The following is a 22335-nucleotide window of genomic DNA, read 5'->3' as shown; positions in this document are numbered from 1 at the left end:
CTGTCATGGTATCACGGCCCTGAACAAAATTTCATATTGGCTTGAAACAGAAGTTTTGCCACTAAATATCAATGAATATGAAGTGGTGTGAAATCAACATGAGAAAAGAAATAAGTCCAATACTTTTTTACAGCAAAAACATGCAGTAATTGCACACTAGCTTGGTTTTCTTAAGAAACATACGATGCACAACTCATTTTCACAATGACTTTGTTTACCTTCACATGATGACACTGCACTATAACGTTGGCATGAGGCTGCGGACACAGAGTGCTAACTCAAGCCATTCTCAAATCAGCAAAAACCTGATGAGTTCACTGCTCTATTCTGGATTTACACGAGAAGCAGTGAGACCAAACATGAACAGAGCAGAGTCCCACACTGCTTCCCCACTGCAGCTCAGCCCTATGGGTTTCTGCTGCCACTGGCTTACACAACTGCGGGTTCAGGGCTACATTGCAACACTTATTTGCTGCTAGGGTGTGTCTGCTGCCATCTGTAATTCACAATGAGGACCACGGGACCAGGTGCAGAATCACCTGCTTTCCAGCTGTTTCAGCAACGAGGAAGAACCATAAGGAAGTAACTTCTTGACAGGAATTTATCAGTCTTCCCTATTTCATATTCTTTAGTAAGATGAGGGTGAAGCCTTCATGAAAACACGCACGAGGAAAGAAGGGTTTGATGGCACATCTTCCGGAGAGTGAGGGAAAAACATCCTTTCCCAGCCAAGGACCATGAAGGGTTGAGAAGGCCTTGCCAACCGCCTTCACTCTTCCCAGCCTTCTCCTGGGAGGCTGAGGGCTGGTGAAACTTTTCTACCCAGTCATATTTAAAGTGAATGGAAACCTGTGGGCAGGAAAAGAACTAAGTTGGAAACCAAATGAACTTTGGTATTTTGTATAAAATCCTCTGAGATGAGTCCTTTTCTTTCTTCTTCCCTCCCCCTTTGCTGCTGCATAAGGGTAATTACAGCCCATGTTTTCTAAAAAACTTTGTAGCGCTTTGTACTGAAGAAAAATATTGTGGCTCATGAAGTTCTGACTCAACTGGTAATTTAGGATGACAAGCAATTCCTTTAACATATGACTAAACAATCTAATAGGAGGATGTTACCAAATAGCATGCACCTCATTCAAGAGCACTTGAAATAGCATGCATGAGTCTAATATCTTCTTGGTAGGATTTTAAATAGCTATTATTTTATCAGGTAGCTCTTGTATTGAGGCCCAGAGTGTTTGACCATTGCAGGATGTCAAAGCAAACATCTTTGTTCCCATTCCCAACTCTGTGACTGAAACGCACCACTAGAATAAAATGATTAAAGTATCTTTGCATAAAGAAGAGAGGCAGATGCAAATGCATATGTTGATGAGGCAACTATAACAGATGTCCCTCTCTTCTAAGCTAGCTGGAATGCAAATCACCTGAATTTTCATGATGTCTCATTGACTAATTACTTCTAAATGCTTTTTCAAGCCTCATCTTCATGGGAAAAAAAAAAAACAACCAAAAAAAAAAAAAAAAACTTTTATTTTCCTCCAGTCCATGAAGCAGGCCTGTAATGATTGGCTTAACGCACTTTTTTCCCTATTTTCAAGTCAACTCTCCTAACAATATGCTGCAACCTGGAGCACAGATGGGGCAAATGCACTTGGGCCGAGAGCCTACAGAGGCCCAAGTCAAGGATGTAATGGTGGGACACAAGATTTGAGCTTCATTGACAGAGCAGGCAGAGTGGAGCACACTTCAGGCCATGTATGAGAACTGGGAGAAGGCTGGCCAGGCAGTGGAAAGACAACAGCTTTCAAAGCTCAGCCTCTGCCCCATGATCCTGTTCCTTGAAACCTCCTGCTGAAGTGATCACACAAAGATAGAAAGGCACAGGGGAAAGAAGAAGGAAGACAGGGACAACATTGCATGCAAGAAATGCAAAAGAAAAACGCTTTAGAAAACAAATATGCATAAGGGCCAGACTCATTAATATGACTTAAATGCCACTTATCTGCTAGTGTCTGACCTTTCTTGTTGGCTAGCTCTAAGCCTCCTCAAATCCGTGACGAGGCCAGAGGAATATGAGTCACACCAAATCAAAAGAGCTATAGGACTGGAAAAGTGCTACACAGACAGAAGATGAGGCACTGGAGAGCAAAACCAACCAGTATAAAGAAACCGAGGAAGAAAAAAGGACATAAAAAAAAGACACCCGTGTTATATCGCTGGGGATTGAATGGGAGCAGCCATGCACATTCTTTGCTCTGTGGCAGCCATCTCAAGAGCTTTTGGATAGACTGGAAACAGTCTCCCAGTGAGGCACAGCCTTTGATGCCATTACAAACAGACATTTTCAATAGCTCTTTTATCAGATTCAAAGTGGGAGAAATTGATGCCATATGGAGATTCACATGAATACATGCCTAATCACTTATTTGTGCCCAAACAAACTTTTTCTCTACAGGAGCATATGAGAAGTCCATTGCTATGGGGATAACTATTCTGGCAGCTATCAGGTACTCCTGTTATGAAGTGGAAAAGAGGCAGCTGGTGCTCTGATTATAACCATGATAGAAGTTTGATTCACACATATGCCAGTCAAGGTCCAGCTGAGCCTAAACGATATGCTGAGCTTGCTCCGGTAGCCAAAACGAACCAGCTCAAATAGCCAAAGTCAAGCTGTGTAATGAGGTAGGTTGTGTACAAACATACAGCCACCTCTGAGTCCCTGAACCAGGTGGCCACTTACAGCCATCCTATCTGGAAATGGCTTCTGGCACACATCAGGGTATGTATGTATGCGTGTGTGTGTGTAAACTCAGGTTCCAGAAATTTTACTTGATATGTCTCCACCTACTCATGTGGGTTTTACACTTGCACAGCCGTATAGATTGGTTCGTTTTCCATGTGATCAGACATGAGACTTTTACAGGGCAGTCAGGTTCCTCAAGTGAGGTCTATCAGTTTCTCCCTAAACTTGACTTGAAGGCTGAGATTAGTAAATAGTTAATGAACAGGGAGAAGAGGCAGCAAGTAGATATGTCTTTGGAAGCAGTTCTGGGGAGACTCTGGACAACTGGGCCTGGGGAAGGCCAAAACAAGAGAGGTATGTGTCAGCTTAGTCAACTAGTTTCTCCCACGATGGAGCTGGAATGGATGCTCTGAGCGCATGTCACAGTGCTCCTCTAGGCCAGGGCAGGTCGAAAGTCAGCAGGTTGGCAGAGATTCTGACTGACCCCACAACCACTGAGCTCCTTCATGCTGGAAGAGCCCTGTTCCAGCAGCCACTTCAGTCCTCTCTCTCAGAACCTGTTCAATATTTAGTGTTTTCCTTAAAATTCCAACAGCTAATTTATTAATACACGAGGATTCTGTCATTTGTTTAGAACCACAAGGCTTTCATGTAAGCAGAAGAAAGCCTAAAGATGCAAACACTAAAAGCTTTAAACAATTATTTTGTCAGTCTTCTTCAACTTGGTAGTAGTGACAACGACAACATCCAACAGTGAAAGACCTGTGCAAGTGAGGTGCTGCCTAAGATTAAGTTGCCCATCTGTACAACATGAGTGCTCTTTTTGAAGAGAGTCATTTTCGGGAACAGGGTGGGTGAAGGAAAGAATTTGTAGTTCTGGAGGCACCAGAAGAGCGTGACCTAGCTCGCTTTCTGAGATGGGAACATCTTTGTAGGAAGCCTGTGTAGACTACCTGCTGTCCAGCAAGCTGCAAACTCATGCACACTGTGCACTTCAAGACTCTATCTTCTTGCTGCCTCCTTTTGCTTGCAGAAACTCAAATGAATTCTCTATTCCCCTTGTAAACTTGCCTGGACTAATCATATAATGCTTCTTTCAGTAAGAAACCAGGCTTCCAGATCCCCATCTGGCTTCTGAACAGGAAACAAACAAATCTGAGCTGCTGTCTCCCCCCAGTGTCAGCATATTTTCTTGTTCAAGGCTGCCACTGCGGCACATACGATGCCCAAGGGTAAAGAAATCTGCTGTAACCTACCCAGTGAAAGGAAACACAGGTATGTTCTTCTTGGTTGGCCTTCGTAGCATTGGCCAAATCTCTGTTCTGATATACCAGAGATGAAAAATTGGTTCAGATTTGGGAACAGATTAGATCTCTTCTTATTCTTGAACCTGCAGGATATCAGCCTATGAGACCCATTACAAGCTCTAGGGGTTGCCTATACTGTAGCGCTACTCTAGAGTCAAGGAAAAAAATGTCCAGGTTGAAACCAGACCTGAAGTCTTCAACATACAAACAGGTTTTCTGATATGGCTGTAGATGCAAAGAGGTGGTGATGTGGAGGACTTCTGAGGAGACTCCTCATAACCGCTTTTTGTCTGTGTTCAATCCAGGAACAAAAAAGGGGTTCCTTGTGTTAATTCCATTCTTGCACATGTTTAGCACGTTAGGGTAAACGTGCCCCCCAGACTTTAATGCCAGTCTTCAGTTCTTTGGGTGCTAAAGGGAGCTCAATTGTTTTGATGCTAAATGACTTGCTTTAAAGGGAGATTGTGTGCCTTTGATTCTGCTTATAGGGTAACTGTATTGAAGGGGATAATAGCTCTGCTTTCATTTTTTTTTTTTTAAATATATATTTATCTTACTATTGGTCTAGAAAAATCTACTCTTGGTTGAGATTCTAAAAAAATCTAGTGAGGCCAATATTCAGAGGCAACCCATGACTGCACGGAACCAACATGCTGCTTACTTTTGAGGCTGGAAAACACTACACAGGCCTGACAATTTCCTCTTAAGGTTTGGGCATGTGGTTTAGCTAAACTTCTTGGTGTGTTTCCTTCAACGATTTCCCTCAAAGCTATTTAATGGAAGTGGTTAGGAGAGTCTGTCCTCACTGAACACCGCAGAGCCATTTAATTAAATTACCACTCAGTTCCATGTTTGCATACACAGACGACTGCTGAGACAGTGGAGGAAAACAGTTGATTTACAATGGTACTGAGAATTCCCCTGCCAGACAGTCCTGACACTGCCCTAGGAAAGATACTGCTCTACCTATCCCAGGAACAGGTTTCTGCAATGCTTACATCCCCTGGTCACCAAGGTTACTGCATGAACAGTGAGATTTTAAAAATCGCTGCAGTTGATGGTGAGTAACCCAAGCACACCAAGAGCTCTCTGAGCACTAGTCGTATCAGCCGCACACGTAGTCAGATGACGCTTGTGAAACGGGCACTGTGGCAGAGCATCCTTGCGTGACCACACCAGGCACTTCAGCCTGCAGCCACAGGGAGAGGGCAGGAGCGAGCTATACCAGAGGCCTCCCACGTCCTACTGGGCTCCCAAAGCTTCTCCAAGGGCCCGCCACCTCGGCTCTTCCCTCCTCTTCACTTTCCACTGTCAGATTTCAGATTCATCTTTGCTTCCAGATGATACAAGGATCTGGGAAGTGCTTTATAATGGAAATGTGAAGCTGAACATATCAGTTGCCACTGCTACACATGCCTAAAACTTTATTTCTGTGCAAAAAAACTGTTCTGTTGATTAACTTACCATGACCAAGTTAGCTTACCCTCCAAGATTTGGTGTTATTGAACATGCAGGAATGGCTAGTAATGGCAATAAAAACTGTCTCTATTTCCTAGGCTGAGCAGCAAATAGAGAGCCATACACAGTTTTCAGACACTATACAAAGCAAAATAATACAAGACACCTCCTATCATTAAACTTCACCAGAGGTTTTCAAACTGACATTGTGACTTGCATTATTCTAAGGTAAATCCTAGGTATGGAAAGTGTTTTGAAAAAGACCTGCCCTGAAAATCTGCTGTGTTGGGTTTGTTCATCCAGATTTAACAAAGGGCCCACAAGTCCCAGATTTACACCCCTGTAGGAAGCAGTTGCTCTGAAGAAGCTGCACAGAGACATCCCCATTTCCTTCTGTCTGTCCATGTACCCTGCACACATCCATGATGCACTCAGAGTGTTATCTCTTTAAAACCAGCCTCCTGCTTTCGGCTAATCTTTAAAAACTGCCTCCCCTGCAGCTCCAAACTGTAGCATTTGAGTAAGCAATAACCAAGGCCATTTTTTTTTACAAAGTTTTTTTTATTGCATAAATAGAGGCTTAGATATTTTGCTGTACGTATAAAAAGTTGAGATACGGTTTAAGTGAATGTTACTCTTGAGGGTTTTATTCCTTTGACACATCCTTCATCTACGGGAAGCCTTCGTTCTCCCAGGAAAGGAATCCAAGCAAGCTGCCAAGTGTCAGAAAATCTGCAGGGTGGGGAAACAGTAGTGAGAACAGCAGGCGTGATATGCTAGCAGCACATGGGCTAAATCTGCCTGCCCACGTGGCACGCTGCAATCGGAGCTAGTCACAGCTCCGCAGTGCTGACACAGGAGAACATTTTTAGGGCAGGAGCATTCACCCCTTCTCACAAACCCATTATAGAAAGACACGCTGACAGTCCTAGAGACAGCAGAATTTAGGAAAGACTGGGCCTCCTGTGGGCCGTTCTGGGTGACCAAGAGGACTTTGGTCAGAGATGTTTTAATGCCAGTCATTCGACAAGGTCAACGAAATATGCCAGACCCACAGGCCCTGCAGAATGAGCTCCTTACCCTGGTGCAGCCATCCTTTGGGCTATGGCCTCTGCCAGGCAGAACTCTCCGCGGCCCAGTGCTGCACACAGAGCACAATAAGGTGTCCTCATTAAAAGCAGCAGGCTTGCTCGTTCACAGGGCACTGTGCCCTTATGCCCATCTCCCATTTGTTTATTACTAAAACTCCATATAACTTACACTGTCCGACTTATTCAGCATAAGCTGAAAGTAATGTTCTCACAACATTTTCCTGTGGCTAGCTAAACTGATTTAAAGTAAGAATTTAAAATGGCAAGTCTGCCCAGACACGAGTCCTCAGTATGATGTAAACAGGGGACTGAAAAACACCTTTGTATTTGCTGTTTTTTGCTATGCAAGTGAACCACTCTGTTCCCATGGTTATTTCCAGGCCCCATTTCTAGTCACAATTTCCAATCCCCGTTGCACGAAATAAGACAGTGATAGGTTTGAAAACAAAACTAGTAAACATTTCTAAAAACTGAGACTCTCTTCATATGTCAGGTGATGACCTCAAAAGGGGAAATTAAGTTTTCTGGCTTAGTAAAGAGTAACCTTATATCAAACTCCCACTGAGTTTACAAAGGGCAGGCAGGAATAGAATTCCCATTTTGCTTCAGAACAGAGAAATGTGAAATGAATTGATAGAAAAGTCACATATCAAGCAAGTCTGGGAACATAATCTTAGAACTAAACCACACTCATTTTGCTAATGGATTTGATCCAATCAGGCAATGATTGCTTAAACTTTGAAAATAGTGGGAAGGAATCCAACACAGGGAATGAAAACTCAAAACTTTAGAAATATAGTTATGTCCATTTAGCATTTTATGCAGAAAGATGTCCATTTTTCACAGTGAAGTATGTATGATGGGTGTTACATTGTATAACCCGCAGCACTTCTGTTACCTTGAGAAGCTTCATGGCAGGAAATTCGGCCCTTTAAGCTGAACTATCAACAATTTGTCATGTATTCAACTAACATGGAATGGCTGATTCTTTTCTATCTTAATTATGTGACTTAAGGCCAAGGAGTCTTAATACATCACTCTGTCTGGCATAGCCTGTCATGCATTTTTTGCCCCAATTTAACCATCTCTTTATGGATCAGGACTTCCTGTGCAATTGGTCAGGCATAAAAATTCAAGGTGATTAAGAACAGAAAATGAATATTGTGCTAAAATCCCCTAAGCCACAAACAATGGCTGACAAGTTGTTTGGTAGTAACTGCATTTCTTACAAAGATGGGGCATGATATGGGTGTGTAAATAAACTGAAGCATCACAGGAAGCAAGTATTAGAAGGACTCAGGTAACTGTAATAGTTCTAACTGCACAATCCAGATGTATCCAAGCCAAAACATAATGGGATTAATATAGCAAATCAAACACCAGGATGTCAAATAAATTCTATACCTGAGAGACTCTTCAATCATCCTTCTTCTCTGATTCTCTTTTCAATTTCTCTTCACGTTCCCTCTTCAATTTTTCTTCAATTCTTTTGCTCTGGTACATTTTTACGCCAGCAAACGCTAAGCAAAGAATCAACGTTTTAGCTGCCAAAATGTACATCAGCAGTGGGAAATTCTCCAAAGCCTGAAATACAAAACAATATATTTAAGCAGTTACTGGAACACTTGTACAATTACAAATTATTCTACAGGGATGCTATATAGCTTCCTACAGCAATGGCATTATTCAAAGCTATGGTAATGTTCCTCTGTTGACACTTTTTTTTTTTTTTTCTGTAGGGAATTTTAAACTAGGTATATAGTCCAGGGGGAAGGGCAAAAACAGGTTCACTTTACTAGAGTTTTTGTATGAAACTCTTTTGAACAGGTCTTTGTCGCTTTTGTTTTCTTTACAGCAAATGGAATATTGGCAAAACCTGGAGCTGACAAAGGGAAAGAATTAGGTATCTTAGGATGCTTGTAAAAGATAAAATGCTTCTGAATAATTCTGATATGCGTGATGGAACCATGCATATCAGCTGTCAGATAAGGTTCCTGAATATACTTCTGTCCTCCTAGAAATTTTAATCTATGGGAGTTTTGCAATTAACTTGCCCAGGTATAAAAGGTATAGATAAATCCCTTCAAACCACAGAAATAAAAAGGACACAGCCTCCAATTAACCAGTTTCAAGAGTTTTTAATGCCTGGAACCAAAGAAATTGCACAACATATTTCTACGTTATAAAAGCGTGCTATTGTAAGTGCATATGGAGTGGAAAATAAGATGCAAATGGTAACTCTGAACTCAGAATACCAATACAACGAGAGCTGCACAGGTGCTCAGTGAAAGACGTCAATTCCAGAAGGATACTGAAGGTACATGAACTTCCCAGCACACTGGTTCAAAGAGCCACCTGGCCAGCAGTATCAGTCCAGCTTTTCAGCGGTGCACAGTAGGTTCACAGCGTTAAGTCCTCCCTTGGCAAGCCTCCCAGTAGCACCCCCGTACCCTTAGAAGGCCTTCCAGCACCTCATAAAGCTGTTTGGCCATTGTCAAATACTGAATTTTAAAAAGCCTTGCATCCATACTCCATTAGCATGTGCCTTTAAAGTCTGCAAATGAGAGGCTCTTATAACACAAGCTGCATGCTACTTTTGACATCAGGCCACTCCACTCTAATTTTGCAAAAACCATCATTTTAGTGGCAATCTCTTTAAACTGCGGCTCTCCAACACCAGGGAGGTAGAGCCAAGGCTTGTGGTTAGCTTTGCTTTTATGACAAATGGTCTAATTGAACATGTTAAAACTGGTAGTGCACGAGGTACTTGCTCAAACATTTCTATGCCTTACATGCATACCCTGCAGAGTGCTTATGGCCCCAATGTACTAAAAGATACAGTGGAGAAACCACCCTCCAGTAACAAAAAGAGCTGAGGAAAGAACAGCCAGAGGAAAGCCTAGAAAGAGGAAGGCCAGGAGGAGCAGAGGTGAGCAGAGCAGAGCTTGCCTACAAAGTGTGATGCCCAAACCTGCAAGTATGTCTGGCAGAAAAGGACACCAACATCGAGTCCTCTGACCCCACGGTGCAGAGAGCATGGTGATTAAGCCACCTTCACCTAGGCAAGGGAAGCATCTTTAAACACAAGACCTACCCAACCACATCTCGGATCCATTTCCTTGAAAGAGCAGAAGTTCACTGCTTTATGAACGTGAAACACCCTCACCTTCCAGTTAAACGCCACCATCTTGGCTGCGGACCGATCCTGCCTGTCCGGCACCCAGCACCGACGAGCGTCACACTTCTAAAGGCACAGACCAGGGCAGGAGCATCTTGAAGAAACGGAAATTAAAAGAAATGGTAATTAAAAAAAGAATTAACCCATCTGTTTCTACTCGGCATGTCCACCCTGCACCTCTCTGAGGGGCTCGTAACTGCAGCACAGCACCCGGCAGGGTATCTGTGCCACGTGGCTCGGGCATGACCTTCGTGGGCCTTTTTGGGGCTGAGTGACAGGAGCAATGCCCATGTGGGGTGCTGCTGAAGGACAGGGGGTTGACGGGCACCGGGCAAGTGCTGCACTTGTGCACAGGGGAGGCTGTGCTTTCACTGCACACAGCACATCCCGGCAGCTGCCCGACCGAAAGCACAACGCTGGCTGCTTTCAAAAGCCTGGCGTGTGTGCACATCGAGCCGCCTCACTGGTGGCTGAGATGTAGAAGACAGAAGCACACCCAGAACTGCTTCTTGCGTTTTTTAAACCCATCTGCCCTGTTCAAAGCCTGAATGCCTAATGGATCCTGGTATATATTACCATTTCCCAATTCCCTCTCTTTTGCTCATAAATTAATTTTTCAGTACAGCCCACAGCAACACCTCAGAGAACCAACCAGTCAGCAGATCCCTCAGGTGGGCAATGTACATTTCAGAGCTGAACTTTGGGACTGAGAAACGCCCAAGGGGATGCCAACGGCTGCAGTACACAGCTGCAACATTGCCCTCTGGTCTCTGCTGCTGCTCCAGCAGTGCTGATGCCGTTTCAGCTGCTGGATTTCAAATTAAGCACGCTTCCCTGCCTGAGCACCTCAAGGGATTTCCTGTAAGTGGAACAGCAGAGTCACTGCTGGAAAGCATGAGGATGGCTTAGTCCAAACCTCTACTGGCAGCTGGGCTGGGCAAATCACCACCACGCCTCAACAGCTGCTTCTGACCCATCTTCATGAACAGGGAGTCGAGGAAATGCTCTTTCAGCTCCTGTGCAGCTCAGCTAGGCTCTTCACAGGTACCCTTATTTCTCCAGCCAGGGGTATTCCCTTCTCCCCTATTCCCCCAGCTGCAAAGTCCTCACCCTCCAGCCAGTCATAACCAAGGGGGGACACCACTGGGGACCCCAAGCAGAGGTGGGGAGGTCTGTCAGAACAGACTCGCTCCGTACATAGGTGCGCTCTCCCCGTGCTTCTGCGCTTCACTCCTGGCCACTGCCCACACTGGAAACAATGTGTTTTCTTTTTCCCCACTAGTCCCTCAGGGAGCAGAGGGAAGCCCTTCTGTTTATCCCAAAGAAGCCCTGAGAGGACCATTCCCAAGCTTGAAGGTGGTAGCCTGTCTCACACCACATGGCTCCGTGCACATCATGGGGTGTTCCAGGATTATATCCCACCAGGGCAGATTCAAGTCAGGATTATCAGAATCTGTGAGGTCAGCCACTGTTACCACGATCTAACTATATCTGAGCAGCAGAGTGGCCAACTTATTTGTCATTCAGTATTTACTGTGCTGACCCTGAGTTGTGCAGCTCCCTTGTCCTGTTGATAAAACGTCAGGGTAGCCATGAAGTAACAAGTCAGTAGTGTTTCACCTTCAAAATAAAATAAAAAAAAAAAGGCATTAAAACTTCTGATGTTTCCTCTAGAATTTCAGCAGCCAATAAAATTTAAAGTCCCCTGCTAGATAGTCACAGCCAAAATCACTCAACAGAGCAGATTTTGGCTCTCGGTGCACGGTCCAGATTGCTACATGCTTCTCAGGGAAGCCCAAGGTACACAAGCCTGGCCTGATGTGAAGAGACTGAACTGCCCGAGTGGTGTATCCTCATCTCAAAATCCCGACTTCGGTGGGGTCTTCATCATCAGCCACAGGCTTCACTCTTCTCCTAAATTGCTTTAAATTCTGTGATTCAGCTGGAATCAATTTTGCAACACGTTGTAAAGAGGCATGAATTCAGCCATTCAAACACATGCCAGCATCTGGCGTATGATGCTGAAAATGGAGTCTTAGTGATTTTTACGTACAGAAAAAGGTTTTGACTCAGCAAACGTTATGCGAGCCCATCTGTGGGGTCTGATTGCAGGGTACTGTCCTACTGGTGAGAAGCAGCATATAATGCGTATCACAGTGTGCACTCCTGCAAATGCTTGTTTGCAAGTCGATTATCTAAACATTCAGCACAACATTTTAATATTTCCGCTCTGCTGAGACACAAGCCTGAATCCTCCTTGATTGTATATCCACTAGGAGTAGCTGCACTGAAGTCACACAGCAAGGGAAGCAAAGAAATTATCCCTTTGTTCTGAACTGTGGTATTTTAGTCTAAAATGCTTTCTGTGAGAGCTGACACTTTTGGTGGGCTGTCTTTACAGTGTCATCTGCGCTTCGAACTGAGTGGGGAAGCCACCGCTCTCTCCCTGTTGCATTCCCACATCCTGTGCCACCAGCCTCCAGTGGTCATGCGCTTCTCCCCACTTCTCCTCTTGACCCTTCTGGTCTCCATCTTGAGTCAGACCTTATTAAATATAGCTGAAACCCCAAGACAGAAAAAAATAATGGGTGGAGCTGGGACATAGGGTGGAGAGGAGAAAGTGGAAGAGAAAATGGCCAGATTCACTTCACGTTGAAAAATAACGTTTGTTACCACTGACGTTGTTAATTCAGAAGTAAAAAGCTCAGACACTGTACTTTCAAGGTTGTGATATCTTAAAAGCAAGCAGGCAAATAAACAGCTGAAGTTTCATGTTTGCCTTTTCAGAGGCAGATAAGGCAAAGATAGGAGTTCAGAACACATCTACAGTCAGGCATTGTTCGTTCCCCAAGAAAATACAGGCTCCCTTAACAAACACAGCACTACCGGGAACGGAGAGCGGGCCCCATGGAAGGTCACTATTACCTTCACTCAGAAGCAAGGAGGTCTCATGCCGAGCCATGTGAGAAAGAACTGGGAGCACTAGGCTCTGCCTGAAGCTCTGCCAGAGACTTCATAATCTATCCATCACATACTCATACGCTCCTATGCAGGGCAAGGATAAAATGACATCACTCTCACACGTGTCTGTGGCCTTCTTCCCTGTGACTGCACCTCGCTATCACCAGCCTATTTACACTCAGACCTCTGTGAAGCAGATCAAACTACTGCAAACAGGAAAGGGAAGAGAGAGTCTGCCTGTGCCACACACCCCAGCGCTGTACTGGCAATCCTCCGTCAGCTCCAAATGCTGTGAGGTCTACTGGGCCCAATGCCGACAGATAGGGTCACCAATGCAGCACTAGAGGCTCGTGTCCTCAGCAGGGCTATCGAGCTCCCAGGGAGGGCTGCACCAATTCCCTGAGCTAGCTTTTAGCTAATGCCAGCCCCAGGATCTCTGCCCAACGCTGTGTTGTGCAACACAGACCACCCCGGACAGACTGACTTGGGCTCCAGTCGGATGGGAAGTCTGTGGTGGAGCACAGAATTGAATCCAGATCTCTCAGCCACTGAATTATAGCTTCACCCCACCACAGCAACCACATCACAGCCCAGCCACTCACGCCATTGTTTTCTTACGCAGCAGCAGAATATCGACCGGCCTGCATGCTCCAGAAAACTTCCACACAGGCATCCGGGGGCTCGCAATCCCAATTGAGTTGTCTTGGCTGAATGTCTCACTCAGCCTGCCAGTAACTCCATCTCCACAACAGAATGGGACTTGAGATATTCCTCTGTCTGCTGGGGGTTTCTGAGCGCCTCCTTCATATCCACTTTGTGGAAAGCTGTAAAAGTCACCAGCCAGAAGGCCTCAGAAAGCAGTGAGCTACTTAAGGTAATTGATGCATTTAAAATAGAGTGATGGCTGAATATTCACTAAATTAGAAAAGGGACATTTCGTTACACCTGTCTCTTGTTGCTGCTTTCTTTAATGCATGTTTTTCAGGAAACAAAATGCACGCTTCCCACCTGGACAGTCACTGGAGGATCTACCACTGCCTGCTGTGACATGCATCAGGCTTAGCACTTGGAAGTCAGGATCGAGCCTCCTCAAAAAAGGGAGAGTGCTGGGTAGAGGGAAAAAGCAGTAATATGGCATGGCCCAAAGGCTACTGAGAAACAATGTGGAGGCAAGTGGAAGCCGGAGCTGCTGCGCTAAGAATCCATCACAAACCCGTGTACATTTACAGCCTGTATGCGTACATATAGGTTAAGACTCCACTCCATAAAAAGGCCAGTGTAATCATTGTTTAATACGGTAATTCCTAACCTGTCTTCAACTCTAGGAACATCACAAACACAAAGCCATACAAGACCTTCATACCTGAAGAAGCTGAAATGAAAATACGAGTGATCCCTCGGGCAGCTCCTCACATGCTCCAGCCGCTGTAAAGTAAGCACAGAGCAGACGGGAGGTGTCAGTGATGGCACCCGGATAAAAATAAAACCGATTCAACACCCAAAACCATCGGTGGCACATCTGCACCTCGCCTCGCCGGCCGTCACTCCAGCCACGTAGCTTGCTGCCACCCCTCCCCAAACAGCCCTCCGACCCGAGTGGCATTTTCAACAAGCGATCGCTTCAGATCCCTTTGCGATCTACTGGTTTCCTCCGGCTCTCTTTACGAGGACGACCTCGGGGAGGGCAAGACGGCAGGCAGGCCGTGGGGCCGCAGCAGGGCTGGGGTAGACCAGGCCGCCCCGCGGGGCCCCGGCCCGGCCGCCGGCGGGTCCCGCCCGGCCGCAGCCACCCCCTGCCACCGGCGCCGGGCGAGCGAGGGAGGGCGGCGGGGAAGGCCCCGGCCCCGCGGCTCGTACCTCAGCGGGCGGCCATGGCTGTGGGCGGGAGGGACTACATCTCCCAGCAGCGGCAGCGCCCCGCACGGCCGGCCCTGATGGGGAAGCGCCGCCGAGGGGTTAGGATGTGTAATTTGTGAGGGAGCGGTGAGCTGCTTCAGTCCCGAAACTCCCCGAGGGGCAAGGCTTTGCCTTCGTTTTCCTGTGAGCTGTTCTTAACAGCCTGGGGATGTGTGCTAGGGGGTGGCTGCGTCCCTTCCTGATACATTTGAGCTAAAGCAGTGCCCCCGTGTCCCAAGCCAGCCCGTGTCCTCATCCCCAGTTTTACTGGTCTGCAAGCAGCCAGGAGCAGGGCACGGCCAGCGGTGGAAGCTTGCAATTATTTCTGTTGTAGCTGCTGCTGAGAATGTTGTTACACCCGGACACTTTTTCTGGGCACATCCCTGCCGTCATACCCTGCCAAAAGCCACATCCTTTCCCCAACCACACCACATGTGTAGCCAGACGGCCACCATGGTCCCTCCACCTCATTGAACACGATACCTGCACCCTTAGAGCCTGTGGGCCACAAGGGCAAGCAGTAAGGAAAGTGCTTCCACCCACAGGTGGGGCACAGCCCTAAAGAGAGCTTCAGGGCTGGCAGACACCCACGGGTCACCCATGGGAGGCAGGAGGAATAGGGACACGCTTGGTGGGGAGAGACTCACCAGCAGTCTGTGCTAGGACCTGACAAACCTTCACTAGCGCACATGGTCCCAGATAATTAAAAGACTTGTTATTATTATGCCAGCTAAAGGCACATCTGGAGCACGACAGCATATGCCGTGCCAAATCTCAAGACCAGTCTCCCAAAAAAGCCAAAGCTTCCCAATAAAAGAAGCCCTTTTCTTTTTCATTTCTTCTTAATTTGAGCAAGGCAAAATTTTGTCAGGAATGCAGTGGCAGGCATGGCTGAAGTGTTTCAGCCAAAACTTTCTAAAAACATACAACAAGCCCACACAATCAACAGCCAGCAAGGAAGCTTTAAGCTTAAGTGGTTTAAGTCTGGCAACATGAATAGGAGCTGAACCCAGAGCCTTACAAAAAGAAGCGTGTTTTAATACCAGAATTGTTACCAGCTCTGCTTCTAATTATTCCAAGAGCCAACATTGTGGTACTTCAGCAGCACAGGAGAAGATAAACCATCTTGAAAATCCATTTCTCAGCCAGTGCAAAGCAGTACCCAATGTGGGAAGCCCTTAGAAAGCACATCAGTGGGACAGCCTTGATAGCTGGGCATAGAAATCCCTCCTCGGAAAGACACACAGCAGGAGCCCAGTGGTTTGCACTAACGGGTTGCATCCCACTAATAGGGATGTGATCAGTGCTGCTATCACCCAGCTTGCATCCCAGATCAACAGATCACTCTGGAGAGACAAGGAGCAGCAGAAGAGTGAGCTTGGCCAGCTATGGACTTGAAGAAAGATGCTGAACCTCTAGAAGCTGCCCTGCACAACCAGGACATGCTCCTAGATGAGACTGCTAGTCTAGCTGCACTTCCGCTATAAACCAGGCCTTCTCAGAAGGCCTTGAGTCAATCTTTGCAGCCAATGAATAACGACATCAAAATAGGAGCCAGATCATTAAAATAATTGTTTGGCATGAATGTGTGTAGATATAGGTTACCTCCTGTGATTCATACCACAACATATTGTTCAATGAATAGATAGAGGTTTTGATATTTTATTGTACAGTTTCATGTTATTTTTAAGATGGGCTTAAGTCATACACTTTGGATCTAAATCAGCACTGTTGACCACTTGAAAATTCGTAGTTATTTTGTGGCCTGTTATTCAGTAATCCAGATCTGTTTCTGGATTTAAAAAAATGCTAAAAAACTCAGGTTATTCTTTCTCTTGGCTTTATTTTCCTGAAGAACAGAATATCAAAGCAAAGCACAATTATGCAGTTCTCTTCGGGGTTCCCCAGAGCAGCCATGCCAAATTTCTCACAGAAAGCAGTCACGTTGATTTCCTCAGCAGTCTGTTCCAGCTTGACCTGTGTTAAGCTAATAAACAGTTTCACAACTATGTATAATTTCAGTGAGTTCCCTACATGTGGCTTAATGATTTCCTCATTGCCGATGTTTCCAAAACGTCAGGGTGATCCAGGGCTTGTTTTGTCCCTTGCACCAAAGTTTTCATGGATCACACACTTGAGGTCTTCTCGATTGAGAACCTGGCTTTTATACTTCTCACCCCAGTCCTCAACAATGTACTGATGATAAGGGTCATGGGAGTGCTCTCGCCTCTTTGACTTCACAGTACTCACCAAGATTGCCACAATAATGAAGGAGAACATACCAATCATCACCATCAGATAAAGGATAACATAGTCAAAGTTTTCAGCGTCAACCTTGGCTTGCAGTTCATCTGCTGCTTTTGTCATATTTTTCCTCCAGCCGTTCATGTAAGTCAGAAAAGTTTCCTTGAAAATATCTTCCACTGCCCAAGTGAAGTTCCGTATTTCAGCCATCCTTCCAAGTTACAGGTACTAAAGACAACATGATATTTATTTTAATCAAAGATCTATAATATAGCAATTGCATTGGTTTGTTTTGTCTTCATTACGTAAATTAAATAATAACGCCTGCCACTTGCTGGTGAAAATGTAGTACCAATTTTAGACCAGCTAGAATCCCTATCTCTGAGTGATTCAACATGTTCAGAGACCCAAGGAGGTCTTACTTCTTACTCAGGTCATTTTCAGTCTGTTGGAATCCAAAGATGCCTTGGTGAAGTGCAACGAGCTCACGTCACCCACATTACAGGGGTCCAGGCATGCTGACTCCCCTACTGAAGTGAAACATTGCATGAAGAAAATGCATTTCACCCAGGAAAATACAAGATACATATTGGGTTTTCTAAGGGGCAGCACAGTGCCACTCCAAGCAGTTGCCCAGGATCTCTCTGCAAAGGATGTAACCTTCCCTGTTTCCTCTTTGGTCTCACATGTTAAATCTGGTGTGAAGGCTGAGTAGTGCTGCAAAGCCATGTCTCTCCTGCCCCTGTCCCAGCCCTCCAAGCTTGCCTAGTCTGACCCAGCTGCTGCCAAGAAAGCCATGAATCAGGTCTCCATCCCACATGAGATATCTCCCTTCTGCACAGGGGCAAGGTTGTCCCAGTTTTTTACGGACACGGTGCAGATACCCCTGCACCAGGGCCTGTTGGGATCTATTGTTTTCAATGATCTTCGTCTAAGGCTGGATTTCAATGCTGCTAGCACAGGTGCAAAGGGTGGGGGAAAGACACAGCTGAGGCTCCTAGCCCAGCAACCCTTGAGCAGAGCAATAGGGTGGGGAGACACCTCTTCAGCAACTGATTACTTAGCCCAAATAGTCGCTTTGTGCTGATCCATCTGGCCCCACTCAAACTGAGCTGGGTCCAGGGCAGAAAATCTCATGTAACAACTCCATTGAAGGAGTTTCTCATTTCTTAAGGAGCTCTGAGAAAAGCTGCTGTCCTTTTCTGCTTTTCCTACACAAATAGGAGGGTGTGATTGGATTGCCCCCTGCTAGCCTGCAAAAAGCAAAGGGTTTGCTGTAGCATTTCAGTCTGATCCTCCTGTATAACACCTGCGCTTCACTGCTTCAGCCCAGCCAAATCCTACAACATGTGGCAAAGCTTCCACAAAAAGTCTTTCAGTCTCATTGTAGTCTTCAAGCAATGATAAGTTTACTATAGCCTATGGTAAGGGGTGATGGATTTTCATCACTAGTACGAAATTATCATGCCTTTTCAACTTGAGTACAGCAGTCTACCTTCCTCTGCTTCTTGGACTAGCCTTGCAATATCCTCATGCACAGAACAGGCATGCACATGCAGAGAAGCACACTTATACACATGCATGTATATATCTGTACGATTAAACACACACACACTCAAACATGCAGGATAAAAGCAATCTAATGAAAGGAAGCAAGATATAAGGAAATCCAAGCCCAAACTGTCTTGAAACTTTTTTTTTTTTTGGTGCAAAATCTCTCTGCTTGTTCTTTCATTCAGAACAAAAATTACTGTGCTTTTTCAATAGGAAATAAAGAATTACCAACAGAAACTTACCTTCCCTGTATCCTTCACTAATAAGATTCACGGTAACAATCAGGTTTTTCAAACTCCACTGGATAATATAGTGATACTCGCAAAAGGAATAGAGGTATCTTAAACTTCAAGTAGCCTCCAGCCTGCCACAAGGCTTTAAGCACTAAGTGCTTTGTACTGCACACTTTATGTTTATATTAAATTAAATGCTAAATCTAATCTCACCTGGAAAGTCAAATATTGGCTGACAGCTTACATCAGTCATCCTGTCAGATGCTGAGTACTACTCTTTAGGCTTATTACTGCAATTTCATATGTTGTAGAAAAGCACTGTTGTGCTTTCTAGGGGTAACTCCAGGGCTTTACGACTTGGTCTTTTCTGACCCAAACAAATGAGTAAAGATATGTTCTATAAAATAATGATAATAATAGTAATTCCATTCACTGATATGGACACAAGAGACTGAGCACTGATCAGGCACTGTAAAAGGCCTGCAGGGCTGTTAGCACCCAAAGGGAAGAATTTTGTACTCCTTCACTTCCACAGGGGGCTCAGACTTAGGTCTTTATTTCTTTTTCTGGTCTCTTTCTCCTTTCCTTGTTCCATGTTTCCCCTGTCCTTTGCCATAACCAAGAACATGGCCTTTCGCTCCCTTTCCGCTGGATCCCCCACGTTTTGCTTTTCCATTTCTTTCACCAGGGACATGGTTGTCAGTGACCAACGCCTCCATGAAACCTATGCTGTGAGAAGCTGCTCCCCCAACACAGCCAGGACCAGCTTCTATGAGATGTGCTTTTTGTGTACCCCACTCATGATCTGGAGCGTGAAAAGACAGAAATCCACATTAAAAAAAAAAAGGCAGAATTAATTAATGTTGATTTTATTTCTCAGCAAATATGCTGACACCTCACTGAAAGTCACTGAGTCACACCTTAGTGAAATGAGACAGCTTCAGTTTTAGTCAGCAGTGGTTCCTGGCTGTGATGGGGAGATTCAGCAGAAGGGGATTAGGGTGGAGATGCAGACATCCGCGAAGTGCTCCACAAGCACATGGGCAGGGACAGACTCTTTGTAAAAAAAAAATCTTCATTTTCAAGGTAGACCTGCCTAAGCAATTTGCAGAGAAAACAGTTTCGCAGGTAGCTCTGCTTTGAGGAAGACAAAGCAAACGTGGACTACCACTGAATCAAGAGCATACATCAGAAAAAGGAAGATATGCTCCTGGTGCTGAAAAGTGCTAATCCCTGAGGAAGCCCCGCTAGTGCCGTGCTGCTGACATCGTCATGGTTACTGCTATCATTTCTTCCGGATGATTTTCTGTGCACAAACACCTCCCAGCATGGGGGTGAGCTGCTGGCAGCGTTCCCTCTCTGATCCCCCACTTCTCTCTGGCAGTTTCACACATGCCCTCCGCGAGGGCCCTCAAAGTCAGAATAGCTGGCAAACTGCTCCTCTTTGCCTTGGTGAAACCCCTAAACCAGAGGAGCTACTTCAAGTCCAGCCTCCTGCGTTGTGCAGCAGGAGATGAACCCTACTTGGTCCTGGCTGTTTGAAGGCAGTGGGAGCCTCCCAAATGCAGGGCCGTGAGCTGGAATGTGGGAATGGGAGAGGAGGCACAGCCCTGGAGGTTAGGCTGCAAGCAGAGTAGCTTGGGAACTGCTGCCCTGGGCTGCCAATAACCAGCTGAAAGGATTTATTGCTTCTTCAACTAGCTTCTGATGTCTGTTCCTGGCCAGTCCTGCATGGCCAATACTTACAGGCATATGCTCACACACGCAGCCATATATACGTATATAAAAGATGCATGTTGTGTAGCAGACGTGGAGTTTAACTGCCTGCTCTGTTCTCAACCAAGCAAGAAGAGTCCTTGAATAATCCCACTCTGCTACGTGTCCCCCTGAAGGTCACATTTGCTCGGGGTTTGTTTAGTCTCTACAGCAATGGGGTGATCAAGGACAGGCAGTGTGAAACTGTTGGAAAAGAAGGAGGGGCAGCCAAATGTCTTGGTTAAGAAATACAACTGCTGTGATATTGGTCTCTGTTTGGGACAGCAGTAATAAAATGCTCCTGCCTTCAATGGAGAGAGGTGGGAACGGCAGGTTGAGCCTCCTGCGTCCACCCCAAGAATGGCTAGGTCATGGCAATCACGTAAGGTCCCTGATGACTGGAAAAAGCCAAATGCCATCTTTGTGCTTGAGAAGGGCCATGACGGCCCAGGGAGCTGCAGGATGCTCAGCCACACCTCAGACTTTGGGAGGATTAAGGGGCAAATCTTGCTGGAAGCCATTACCAGGCATGTGAAGAACAAAATGTGATTGGGAACAACCAGCATTGATTTAGCAAGGGCACAGTGTGACTGACCAAGCTGATTTTTTTCTGTTATGAGAAGATGGGAGGATGGTTTCAGTGGATGAAGGCAGAGTGGTGGTGTTTACCATCTATAGGATTGGAATGGGATGCTCAATTTTCTCTGTTTCCTATAGAAAATGAGATTTACAGAAGATTATTAACATTGACCTTTGTCACACAAACTGAAACATTTCCCTTCATAGGAGCTTCCAGTATGCTCTGTCACTTTTTTGACAATTTTTCATTAGTTCTTTCCCCGTATTCTTTAAAATAAACAACCAAACTTTACACTCTAGTTTATATCAGCAGCTGATATATTTATACACAGGTTTTACATTTTTCTTCCCTTCCCTTCCCTTCCCTTCCCTTCCCTTCCCTTCCCTTCCCTTCCCTTCCCTTTCCTTCCCTTCCCTTCCCTTCCCTTCCCTTCCCTTCCCTTCCCTTCCCTTCCCTTCCCTTCCATTCCCTTCCCTTCCCTTCCCTTCCCTTCCCTTCCCTTCCCTTCCCTTCCCTTCCCTTCCCTTCCCTTCCCTTCCCTTATGTTAACCATATACAATTAATGAATTATAACTTAAGATCATTAATTATAAAAGCTTAATTCTTAGAAACAAAATACTTATCTATGCAATTTTTCTTCAGTATTTCTTCTGTTCTGGTTAAATCATAATATTGTACCTATTCACTGTGCCTCTCAGACCTTTGTATACACAGGCTTAACCCACAATCTCTTCAGCCTTTAACTACTGATATGCTATACTGCTAACTACTGATACATAAAGTGCTGATAGCATTTAATTAGTATCCCCACTGCTTCACTTTTTACCTTCCTGATACCCCTCCTAGATTCCTTCTGTTATTTACACATTTGCTTAATAGAACATTAGTGAAATCAGCAATTCTGTCCCTCGCTCTGGCTGTTTCTTTTCAAGCTGTTGTTCTGCAGAGGATCACCCAGTAAAACAAAGAGACCTACCAAGGCCATTAGGTTATTATAGCTTGTCTTTAACTGTGACTGCCAAAGTCTTTCCTCCTAAGACTACTCAAGATTACATCTACTACTTACATTTGAACTATTTTTTCACAGTGATTTTTCTTTATAATCCGTTTTTTACTACATCTTGGGACATTTTCCAGCTCTTCTGGTTTATCTTAACAACGTTGGCAATTAAAGATGCTGCCTCCTTACCTTACATTTTGTTTTGCATCTGTTCTTCTAAGTCTTGTATCTGTTTTCCGCATTCTTATGAAAAGCCTCTGCAGTGGGCCAGCATATGCAAGCTACCACCTCTGCTGGAGCTTAGACTTCCACCTCTTAAACATTTAACTCTT

At 45.2% G+C, this 22335-nt stretch overlaps 2 protein-coding genes across 7 annotated transcripts in view; both read right to left on the bottom strand.

Moving 5' to 3' along the window:
* Positions 1-8018: 8018 nt before the first annotated feature.
* On the bottom strand, positions 8019-14680 carry SMIM11A (small integral membrane protein 11A). Of its 6 annotated transcripts, none has more exons than XM_040545367.1 (5): positions 14599-14668; positions 14105-14166; positions 11324-11400; positions 9769-9874; positions 8019-8186 (listed from the first exon to the last, which is right to left on the bottom strand). In XM_040545367.1, the coding sequence occupies exons 4-5, from the start codon at positions 9787-9789 to the stop codon at positions 8019-8021; spliced, it is 189 nt and encodes a 62-aa protein (XP_040401301.1). In that variant the 5' UTR covers positions 9790-9874; positions 11324-11400; positions 14105-14166; positions 14599-14668. The 6 variants fall into 6 exon arrangements, with proteins under 6 accessions (XP_040401301.1, XP_040401303.1, XP_040401299.1 ...); XM_040545369.1 differs by lacking the exon at positions 14599-14668 and adding an exon at positions 14267-14502; XM_040545365.1 differs by lacking the exon at positions 11324-11400 and having other exon boundaries at positions 14599-14680.
* A 1783-nt stretch (positions 14681-16463) lies between these two features.
* Positions 16464-22335, bottom strand: part of KCNE2 (potassium voltage-gated channel subfamily E regulatory subunit 2) — a 91851-nt gene continuing 85979 nt past the window's right edge. Inside the window, exon 2 of the mRNA XM_040545364.1 lies at positions 16464-17109. Coding sequence (XP_040401298.1) covers positions 16714-17091 — 378 coding nt within the window. The 5' untranslated portion in view covers positions 17092-17109 and the 3' untranslated portion in view covers positions 16464-16713. The remainder of the gene's footprint in view (positions 17110-22335) is intronic.

This window comes from Cygnus olor, chromosome 1, assembly GCF_009769625.2.
Source record: "Cygnus olor isolate bCygOlo1 chromosome 1, bCygOlo1.pri.v2, whole genome shotgun sequence".
NCBI classification, from domain to species: Eukaryota; Metazoa; Chordata; class Aves; order Anseriformes; family Anatidae; genus Cygnus; species Cygnus olor.
Note: the sequence above shows the minus strand (reverse complement) of the source record. Positions and strands in the feature narration are given on the sequence as shown.